The sequence below is a fragment of the Leptodactylus fuscus genome, chromosome 5, assembly GCF_031893055.1.
Source record: "Leptodactylus fuscus isolate aLepFus1 chromosome 5, aLepFus1.hap2, whole genome shotgun sequence".
NCBI classification, from domain to species: domain Eukaryota; kingdom Metazoa; phylum Chordata; class Amphibia; order Anura; family Leptodactylidae; genus Leptodactylus; species Leptodactylus fuscus.
The window spans coordinates 176,628,034-176,640,074 of record NC_134269.1 but is presented as its reverse complement, the minus strand read 5'-3'; the positions used below and the strand labels follow the sequence as shown (position 1 = coordinate 176,640,074).

Here is a 12,041-nt window from a genome sequence, read left to right as displayed (position 1 = left end):
AGTAAACAGTAGAATGATATGCTTTATCTAATAGTTTTATCTCGGTCTCACCAGTCCACAAGATCTTTTCCCAGAAGTATTTTGGCTTACTCACTTATATGTTGCATACTGCTGTCTAGCTTTTTAGAGGTCTCTGTGCCAGCAGTGGGGTCCTCGTGAGTCTCTTGCCATAGAGTTTCATTTCATTCAAATGTCGACTGATAGTTTGTGTTGACACTGAGGTCCCCTGGGCCTGTGGGGCAGCTTGAATTATTTGGAATTTGTTTGGGGCTGCTTATCCACCATCCAGAGTATCCTGCATTGCAACTTTTCTTCAATTTCTCTCTTCCGTCCACATGCGGGGATATTCACTACAGTGCCATGGGTTGTAAACGTCTTGATTATGTTGAGCAGTGTGGACAAAGGAACAACAAGATCTCTGGAGATGGTCTTGTAACCTTCAGATTGTTTTTATTTTTCAACAATTTTGGGTCTCAGACAGACTCGTTCTTTTTTTTCCATGCTAATTGTGGCGCACACAAAGATTTAGTCAGCTTCTGTCTTTTTATGTGGTTTCAGCTATGATTTATAGATTACCCACACCTGTTACTTGCCATAGGTGAGTTTGAACGAGCATCACGTGCTTGATATAAAGTTATTTACCTGCAAATTTGATTTTTGGAATTTTATGTTAAATTATGTCCAGTTTGCCTTTTTGACTGTATCTTAGTAGTATTTTCATCTATTCTATTAACCATATAAATCAACATATCCATTCTAAAACAGCCCACAGCCCAACAATGGTAGCTGGGAACACATTCACGTTGACTACTAGGTTTCATCGTAGAGTGTCCATAAATAATAAGTCGCAAGTCAACAAAACAAATTTGGCATTTCACTCTGTTCATTTCTAAAGTTATATTACAGATGTAAAGTAAGTAATTAAAGTAACATGCACTTGTTTGTTTTGTGGCAGTTTCATATCTCACCACAGTGCAAAAATATTGCAACAAATGTTTAATAACTGCATTCTATGTACTTGTAGTGCAAGTGTTTTGAAAGATACAATATATTGATCACTGTCAGGGTTCTCTTAATTACCTAAATCACTATTACTGCAATAACCACTGAGCCCCTATTCACTGCATTGGTGATGACTACTAGTTTGGGAGTGATTTAAGTCCTAGGACCCACCACTGATCAGAATGTGGTATTGTGTTCCTCAGTCTCACAGTCAAAAGAGTTATGGCACCAATGAAGATAGTTAAGCATTGTACATGGCTATATCTTGGTTCTAAACAGATTGAAAGAAGTGACATCATGCATGCATGATCAGTATTCCATTCAACTCCTCTTTTGGTTGTAGTCTTGACGCCAACAGGAGACACAGGATCCCCATTATGCCTATCAGTGGGCACCCCAGATATCCAATCACAAGAGGATAGGACATAGCTTGTTATTACCAGAATTCTCCTTTAATCATTAACAAAATCCAAGCACTGAAAGAAATGTGAATTTCTACACACACAAAAAAAAATAAGTTGCAAGAAAAAAAAACATTTTATTACTATTCTGAATGCAGAAAATACCATTTTATATTTTCCTGAATTGATTACCGTCTCCTCTACTATAATAGTATTGATCTGCTAGAATTAAGTTTCTTCAATACAGGTTCTTGTACAGCTTATTGTTTCATTTCAGTTTTCATTGGTTATTTCCAATTTGGACTTTTGTTTCTGCACTTTGTAGGTCACGGTATAAAAATTGCTTGGTGAAAATGTTCCGGATAGTGATTTAGCTAACATCCCAAACATGTTGTTCATTTTTTACGCTAAAGAAAAGACATATGTTTTAAAATATATATGTATTTGACTAGTCCCCTTTTTAACTATAAGGCTTTGACATCATACTAAAAGGTTTATGTTTTATTATTTTGGCTTTTTTTTTCTTTAAGAAAAATCCTATAGCGCACCCTTGAGGAAGAAGTTGTCCATTATTTTGATTATTTTATAAACACACACAAAAATACTAAAAATACCTAGGAAAATGCTATGTAAGGCTGAGTTCATACTACCATCGGATATCTGTTATGATAGGGTCTGTTAAGAAAAAAAATTAAAACAGTAAAAATGGACACCTATCATAACAGACAATAATAACCCAAGCAATTTCAGTGATTCTTATTTAGTGGTAATAAAATATGTCACAACACGTTTCGAACACGAAGTGGCCCTTTGTCAAGTGCACAATCACTGGCCTGGATGGCTCCAAACATCTGTGTTTTTGAACTGATCCAGAGGATTATAGGTTTACTGAAGGGAGCTCACCTTCAGGTGCCATTGCACAGGACAGGAACAAATGGTACAGAGATGTTCTTACAGTGCCTTTCTCCCTTCTGGTGGGTGGAGAGGGTGATAAGAGAAGAGGGAGTGTCTTTTACACTGTTGTAGCAGAGACTCCTTAAAGGGACACTCCCTCTTCATTAAATAATTGTAGATCCTTGGCTGGCAGTGTGGGGGCTGCTGTGCCAGGGGAATATGTTTCACGTACAACAGTTTAATACTATTACAAAAGCTAGCACTATGCTAAGCAGCCATTAAATGCCTAGACTAGTCAACTGTAAATTAATAGGCCACAAACTGCACAAGTTCTCCTTAGTAGTAAAAAGGAAAACTTGCTCTAGCTCCACCTTTAAGACATTAACTCCCTAGAGATCAATGCCTGATTTTAAGTATTTTTTTGGCTGTATTTTGTTTTATTTATTTTGTGCCTGAAGGTTTATTTATGTTCCTGTTTTTTCTAAATAAACCAGTTTGCTGCACATTTTGTGTCCCTGTCTTGACTGTTTGGGTCCACACCACGGCTTCTACTGAACTAACTTCCTCATACAATATAAACTAAATTTTTATGTCCAGGATAAATTATCCATGTAATATATCATACTTCTACTGGTGCTGGGGCTCTCACTGATTTTTGTGTTCAGGAGCCTTCAAAAATCTTGAGCTTTGTGTACAAAAGGTTTTATTGTCCTTGTACATCAATTGCTATATGTTCAAAACAGGCCTAGCAACATCCCCCCATGGTACAGAATGGTGGCCTGTTTTGGCATATCATTATTAATGTTTTTCGATGGCAAATATGACTATTAATTCTTCATACCTACTTTCTTCTAGGAACAAACTTCACTCTGGCTGAACTAGGAATATGTGAACCCTCCCCACATCAAGGTGGCTATTGCTCGGATATTGGAATACTCCACCAAACTTATGCTTTGAGCGCCGGGTCTGACATTGACTCTGATACCGAGGGAGGGATGTCTCCTGAACATGCAATTCGATTATGGGGGAGAAGTATAAAATCCCGGAGAAGCTCTGGTCTGTCAAGTCGTGAAAACTCAGCGCTGACACTGACTGACTCTGACAATGAAAATAAATCAGATGAAGAGAACGGTAGGATTGCTTTCCAAATACAGATTTAGCTCAAATTAAGATAAAAATGAATAATGCTCTTTAGAAGAATTAATTATCCCCTCACTTACAGCATCTTAGACAATACGCTATTACAGACCTGATTAACTTTCCAATAAAACACTCGAGTATAAGATATTATTTATTAAACGTGTTGGTTTTATATGTAAAAAGTTAATGTACCTGTGAAAAAGCGTTTAGATTTTTTATTGAGCAAATGGAAAACACAGATGAGCCAAAACTAATTGCAATAAAATACAACTAAGGAGTATTTATTGCAATCTGGTACTTTAAAGCGTTGTCATTTTCTTACCAATGCCCTTTAAAAATGTGGAAAAATGTTTTTTTTGTAATTGAATTACGAGCCTATTGCTCTATTTATTTCATTCAATCCGTTAGAATTTAAATTTAAATTTTCCATGTAACTTTTTTTATTATTTACAATATCCTTTTGTTGTATATAGTGATATATCATTTGCGATTTAGATACTGTATACTATTTAGTGTGTTCTGCAATTTGCTCTTACTTTGTGTCACCATATGCTATGGTTTGGCACTTTGGAATACTACATAAAAGGCTTAACAAAAGGAAACATACAAGACACAGATGCAGAAGGGAACAAGAACCCTTTTGGCAAGAATTTATAATCTTACAGTTTGTCTTGTTCCCTTTCATTTCTACTTATTGTGAAGACTGAACAAACACTTGAAGCTCAACAATTATGGGGAGGAAAATTGATCCCCATAATGAGTCTTAGTGTGATTCAGAGCTCTGATGATCACCATCTGTTGAGATGCAGAAAGTTCTCCTAAATCTAAGCTCAAAAATTTGTTAGTGACTTAATTGCCAACCATAACTAGAAGATGGCGTATTATTAATTGACCGTGAATAAGAAAAGTTACGACTATGAATGGTTTGTGTTTTAGCAAATGAAAAGAAAAATGCATTGTTTGATAACTGGCTAAGATGAGCCGCTTAGGGTGCCAAAATGTTCTTCCCATACATCAAGACTGGAGCCTCAAACACAAACAGGCTGCTGAATTTCCATCAGGGAAATTCAGCAACATGTTTCCTTGCAGGCAGTGATTCACTTAAAGAATATGCTGCAATACTAATGCACTTACATGAATTCTGGCTGGATCTTGGGCAGGACTTCATGAACAATTGGAGATGCTAAACCCAAGTTTTGTTCAAGCCTAGACATAGCAGCAACTCAACTCCCCTAATCACATCATGGGGGAGTAGATCATGACCAGGGGATTCTGACTTGTTTCTGAACCTGCCCCCCTTTCCTATTGAGATCTGGAGAGAAGTAAGAGGGATACTGACCCAGGGATCGGATTTGGTTCCAATCACATGACCCAGGGATCATAGTTAAGAAACTCCAGTCTATGTTGAAATGTATTGCAGTCAAATCAAGGTAATGTAAGTCCTCAGAAAACCCCAGCTCTCCTGACAGACCCATTTTTTTATCCAACACTTGCATTTTGCATGAAATGTTAATTCTAGAACATTTTTTCTCAATCGATGCATTGTTATGTTCCTCTGTATTCCTCCCAAAAATTTCTGAATACATTGAATTGTTACCATTCTAGTTGTCACAGTGGTGTGTCACAAATCGTCAATGGCAGTATTGATTGTACAGTGTCATTATGTGTAGGGACACCCCATCCAGATGTGAATACTCAGTTGTCATTTCATTCATTAATTTCCAGACCGAACAACAGAGAAACGGTGTAACATGGATTTCTAAGAAAAGATTATTTTATCTAGAACACAAATAGTCATACTCATGATTGGTTTCACTGGTTGGTTTCAACTATGCTACGTTTGAGCTTGTAAGAACATTTCTTCATAAGCCATGATAATATTTACTGGTCTACGGAGCTCAGTTCAGTCAAGTTGTAATTTTCTGGGGCCAAACACAGCTATTTTTGAGGTGGCATTTGAGCAGGTTTGTGAAGTGGTTTCTTTTTTTCAAAAACTTCCTAAAAAAAACTTTATAGACAATTTTTTCTGCCTTCAATTCATTTCTAGCAGAGGCCACCTGAAGAATGGGCACTGTAAGATAAGTGTAAAAGTAGTGTTAAGATACAAGCAGCACTTTATAATAGGACTATGGAGATGATGGTTTCCACAAGACCATGGTAACATATTACTTCAACACGTTCACAGGATTTATTCTGGTGCTATCTACCTGCTGTGCTTTGCAAAGAGTTTTCAATATATAAAACATGGTGGCCAGTAAAAGCAAAGGGGGTATTTTAAAATTAACACATGCTTATTTTGGAGGAACTTTTGAAGAGTCAAGTATCTTAAACCTAGAAATGAACGATACAAGTAAAAAAAAATTAAATAAAGTTGGCCTGTCTGCAGGATTTTCAGAACACAGTTTTGAAGAAAACCTATAGAAATCTTGCAGAAAATAGTTAATTTCCTGTCGATCCCTTCCTTCTTCAAATGTGAATGACTTGGAGGAGGGCTTAGGCCTGGATCACATCTGCATCTGGTATTCCATTCAGGGAGTCCGCATAGGGACCACCCAAATGGAATGTCAGACACATTGACTAGCGTTGAGCAGTGAAAGCACACGGACCAGATAGACTATAATAGGGTCCATGTGTTTTCCACGTGCTGTCCGCACGAGTCATGCAGAGAAGAAAGTAGTTCATGAAGTACTTTTGCCTCCGCATGTTCTATGTGGACACCGTGTGGAAAACCCCATTATAGTCTATGGGATCCGTGTGCTTTAATAAGCTCACCGCTTGTCAATGCATTCGGTATTCTGTTTGGGGTCCCATGTGGACTCCCTGAACAGAATACCGAATGCAGATGTGAACCAGGTCTGAGACACACAGATGGTTTATCTCTACCCTTAAGGCAGAAGGGGTGAAAGGCACATGCTGCAGCCAGTGGCAAATCTGGCACACATTTTACTGCAAGATCTGTGGCAGATATTTGGATTTCTGATGCAAATGTATATTGTCTATGCAGCTGAATCTCAGTGGGGATAATACTTGACTTTTCAGTGCAAAATAAGATTTTAATTGCTGCAGATTTTTCTGTGACGGTCATGAAAAAAAATATTCTGTAAACAGGACACCAAAAACACATTGACATGCATGGGATAAAGACTGTTGTCAGATTTAATATAGATCTGTATCAGAACTAAAAATCTATTTCTAGAGTTCCTGTAAAGGGATTCTATCATTAGAATCCCTTTTTTAACTAAATCCAAGTAGGAATAGCCTTATGAAAGACCATTCTTCTCTTACCTTTATTATTCTGATCCACACCGCCGTTCCTGAGAAATATCTTCTTTCTTCCTTATGTAAATGAGTTTTCAGACAGCACAGACAGCACTTCTCTGGAATGCTATAACCCGGACAATCAGATTAACTCCCAATTTCTACAGTTTCAAATGCAAACTAAAGACACATCTCTTCAGACAGGCCTATCAACATTTCTAATGTAAACCCTTCCGTACTATAATTAGAATCCCCAAAATGTAACCCTCCTCTGTCCCTGCACCCACATTACCCCACATGATATGATGCCATTTCATGCTAATTTTATATGTCCAAGCTCCATCCACATGTTAAAGGACAAGTTTTGTTTGTGTAAGGACAGTAACTAGAGATGAGCGAGTAGTATTCGATTGAGTAGGTATTCGATCGAATACTATGGTATTCGAAATACTCGTACTCGATCGAATACTACTCACTATTCAAATGGAAAAATTTGATGCAAAACCAGCATTGATTGTCCGAATTCTATACAGACGGCCAATCAAAGCTGGTTCTTCTCCTACCTTTAGAAGTCTTCTCCGCGCAGCGTCTCCGCGGCGTCTTCTGGCTCTTCATTCACTCTGCCAGGCATCGGGCCTGGGCAGAGCCAACTGCGCATGCCCACACTACAAGAAAATGGCTGCTTTGATGGTAAACGAGCATTTTTCCCTCATAGAGTATAATAGGATTCGATAGTTGATTCGAGTAATCGAATATTGAGGGGCTACTAGAAACGAATATCGAATATCGAATATTTAACTACTCGCTCATCTCTAACAGTAACCTCTATTACAAAAGTGTCTGACCTCTGTATAAGCAATGCCGCCCCTGCTACCTCTTGTGTCACCCCCTCTATCTCATAGATTGTAAGCTCTTGTGAGCAGGGCCCTCAGTCCCATTGTGTGAAATGACTTTCTTTGTAATGTATCTTTCTGTCTGTATTTGAACCCCACAAATTGTACAGCGCTGCGGAATATGTTGGCACTATATAAATAAAATTTATTATTATTATTATTAATATTATTATTATTATTATTATTATTATTATTATTATTATTATAGGGGTCTCCCCTGTGCTGTTGGAAAACTCTCCATCATCTTCTCTGAACCACCTCTTCTCCCGCATCACCTTCATGTCTTTATCCAAAACCGCCAACTGTGCATGTCTGTCGGCCATTTTCCTATGGCCTCTCCTGTTCGGCCACAGTAAAATGGCCAACAGACATGCGCAGTTGGTGCTTATGGATGAAGACACGAAGGTGATGCGGGGGAAGAGGCAGTCCTTAGAAAAAGATGGAGGCATCGCTGCAAAGTTTTTGAACAACACATGGGACGCCCCCAGTGCTGTCTGAAAACTAAGTTACATATGGAAGAAAGAAGATATTTCTCAGGAATGGCGGCGCAGATCAGAATAATAAATTTAAGAGAAGAATAGCCTTTCTTAAGGCTATTCCTACATGTACTTAGTTAAAAAAGGGAATTCCAATGATAGAATCCCTTTAATACATTCTTTCAAAGAACTATAAAAAAAAAAAAAAATTAAGTTCCTGCTCATAGTAAATGAATATGCAGAATTCATGTACATCCCATTAGGAACCAGGAATACAACCTGAAAACGTCTGCATAACATTTGGTTTCAGTTAGCGTTCCTGATTGACAGGCTATTAATATCAGCAAATAATATCATTACCGTTCGTCATCTTTGTGTATTTTCCCTGTAATATTACGCTCGCCAAGCCGTGCCGTCAGGACCTAGTTAAAGCTGCCTTTAATTGAAGTTCGATATAAAAATACAATAGGCTTTCGACTCACTCGATAGCTGGAGCTATACATTTTTAATTTTCTCACTTTCTGCCTACTCACATTTAGCATCTTCTATAGTTAATCACTTCCTAAAACAGCAATCACTTGAAAGCTGAAATTGAAGCGCGAACACTTTCTGGTAGTGAATGATGTGATCAACCGTTCCCTCCTGGGTGCTTTAGACATTCTCTGTGTTATTTCACCTGGTATAGCGTGAATGTTATTGTGGGATGCTGTTTAATTGTGACATGATTATCATCATCAAATAATCTTGACAGGGCTGGCTAATATGCTTTTTATGGGGGAATTAAATGGGATTTAAATACAAGTGCAGCTTAATAATAGTGATAAATAATGCAATAGAGGTGAGATTTTGTAAATCATAATGGTACACAGTCATAATATTAGCTGCGTATTATACATAAATAATATTGAGTAGATCTGGATCACACTTGGAAAAAAAGGATTCCCATTCCGCATGTTGTCACACGTAAGTAATGTATTATAGAATATTAAAATTGTACAGTATGACGTGATTTACAGGCTCCATTGTCCAAGTATAGCTCTACTAATAACGGAGGCCAGGTCTCTTTTCAGAAATGACCGTGCGTGATGCATATGAATGGGCTAAGCAATTGTACAATGTATAAGATAATTTGCGGGAAAAGCATTTGCTGTTATGTGACTGCCTAGGTAGCCGGGCTAAATACTCTCCCAGCTGTGTCTCTTATAGTCACTTTAATCTTAGGGTCAAGGTAAGCAAGCTCGCAACGAATTAGCCATCGCTAGTCACCAGTGGGGAACTCATTGCAGTGTACAAAAAAATTTTAAAAAAAAGTAAATCAATCAATTTAAGATGATTTTTATCATGGATGGATTGATGGATGGATGGATGGATTCATTTTTTTTATAACAAAGGTTTTATTGAATAACAATAGAAAAGAACAAATACTATTAGGTTTCATGGTTCAGGTTTCGTGTGTGGGCAAGACTTAGTCATCATTAACAAGAAGACAGTAGTTAGAGGTTAATAGGGTTAAGTTAGTATGGTATCAATAAGGCAAGCACTGCTGTAGAGAATTCTAAAAGCTACACATGCTCCAAGATATCCCATCAGCTCCACTCTGCCAAGGAAAATAATATTACATATGTAGGAATATACTTCACTATAGAAAAGTGATTGTGTCTTTACTTCTTGTCCCATTCCAGGTTGATAGTCCCTATGGTTCGTAACAGTTTGCTCCATTAAGGGCTGAGGACTCAGGTTCCAAAATTCCATTATGTATGGAATTTTGAAAGGTTGTCCTCATTTCTGTCTAGAATATTTTTCGAAACGTGTGAGGTATTGACTATAGAAATGACTTAATTGACCCAAGTCTACTCTTCCTCTTCTGATGTCATTTTATGACTAACAAAGTAGAGATGAGTAAATGGGCTACCACAGTTCTGCATTGTGATGTAATAAAATGACTGTCCAGTCATTGTATGGCCATTGGTGGAGAAAGTGTGATAGAGTTCATAATTCGGTTAATGATATAACTGATGGCCTTCTACAGAGATTACATTTTAATACAGTCCCATAAGATGTGCTTGAGAGTGCTCACTTTCTTGCAATTCTGCTAGCACATTGGAAATGTAGATGGAACTATGCAGGTCAAACTCCTTTGCCTATTGTGTTGGGAAACTGACCTAGCCAGAACCATTCCCCTGACGGAGTGGCATGAGGCCTTTGGATTTGTTAAGAAGGTGTCCAGGGGTGCTTCCCATTGAGAGATGGTGCAAAAAATGATGCTGTGCTGGTATAGGACTCCTGTTCAATTGGCTCATATGAATTCCTCTATCTCAAGGCTATGTTGTCGGGGCTGTGGTCATGTAGACTCATTTATTCATATGTGGTAGGAGTGTCCCCCAATTGAGGCGTTTTGGGTAGCAGTGTTTCAGTTCATGTCTTCCATTGTTGGTCTCCCTATTCCTCCCTCCCCAGGGTTAGCGGTGTGCTTCTTGGATCCCGGCTCTTTTCCAATGGGTACGCAGGTTGTCTTGGGCCAAATAATCCTAGCGGCTAGGTCCATGATTGCCCGACAATGGAAATCAGCATTATGTTTGACTGTAAACGAGTTGTTCCACCATGTCAACCTAGCTTTTATACTGGAGCGTATGCAGGCCAGTAAAGGACACACTTTTTCTAAATTTCAGACCAAATGGACCCTTTTGTCTTCTTATGTAAGAAACAAAAGGGACTCCCAACCCCAGATTTTGCTTCCTTCCTCTGGAGCTCCCTGATAGCAGCTTTTCTTAATTGAGTTAGTGGGGACTGCACCACTGGGCACCTCCTTAGTCTCTTGACTGAGATTTAAATTTTATATGCTGTGAAGCTGAGTTGGACGTAGGTAAGTGTTATTTCTATTATGTTGTTGCAGTTGTTGTTATTTTACTGTTTTCTCACATCCTCCCTCCCCCTTCCTTCCTTCCCTTCCCTCCCTTTCTTTTCTGCCTGGCTCCCAGATCCTGTTGAAGCGACCTTGATTTGTCGACGGAAAGAGTCGTACTTACTCATTGGTTGTGCAGTTGTTCTTATTCTTCAACTGTACACTGCTATTGTATGTCTGTTTAATATGTATGATGTCACTCCTTCCATGCTATATTTATGGTCTGTTGTAGGAGAGTGTTATTATTTTCCCTGCATTCTTTCTCCTTTCCTGTATTTGAAAAAAAATTCTCAATAAAAACCGAATTTTAAATAAAATGAAAATGTAGATGGAAATGCGGACTTCAAAGATGCTATATTGTATATGGTAAATTTGTCTGACAGTACGTTGTAGAAAAAGTTAATTGAGTTGTCCAGGATAAACTAATACTTAACACCTAAACTAAACTCTCCCCGCCACCTATTTTATAATTTACTTCAATTAAAAAAAATTATAATTACCCATATTACACGACCGCTCCAGGGACTCTTTCTGATATCCGGTAACATTCCGTTTCACTGCTTCTGAAATGGAACGTTACCATTACTCTTACCCCTCGCCTATCACCTGCAATACTTACCAAGCCTTCCTGTGTCTGGGGAACGGGTCATGCCCCTCTTCCTGTTTTCTAATAGTGGACAGAATAGCTTAGCCAGGGAGATGGGGGAGGGTGGGAGAGCTAGTAATGAGCAGGATCGCTAGTCAATGAGTGGGAGGAGCTAAGCTTAGTGAGACTGAGGGAGGGAGGGGCTAGGCTACAGCAGCTACACAAGAAGCTAACACCTTGTAAACGAAAGGTGCTAGAAAGCTGCTAAAGGTATATGGGTGTACTTATTAACCTATCACTAACACTAACAGACCTTTGTAAAAGAAAAAAAAAAAGTTTCTCTACCCAGATAACCCCTTTAACTTTTTTTGTTATAGGATTAAACACCTTAGAGATGACTTGAGGAGAATTTTTGCATTTTCTAGTCAAGAAATCTCTAATGTTTAACAAGTAATTGAATACTTTATATTCCTATCGATAGGTGTTTTG

The 12,041-nt window shown here is 38.2% G+C and overlaps 1 protein-coding gene across 6 annotated transcripts in view; it reads left to right on the top strand.

Moving 5' to 3' along the window:
- TENM2 (teneurin transmembrane protein 2) overlaps positions 1-12,041 on the top strand; it is a 1,311,127-nt gene that overhangs the window by 127,521 nt on the left and 1,171,565 nt on the right. For all 6 annotated transcript variants that reach the window (XM_075274735.1, XM_075274734.1, XM_075274733.1 and 3 more), the window contains exon 2: positions 3,153-3,428. In XM_075274735.1, the coding sequence (XP_075130836.1) occupies positions 3,153-3,428 (276 nt within the window). The remainder of the gene's footprint in view (positions 1-3,152; positions 3,429-12,041) is intronic.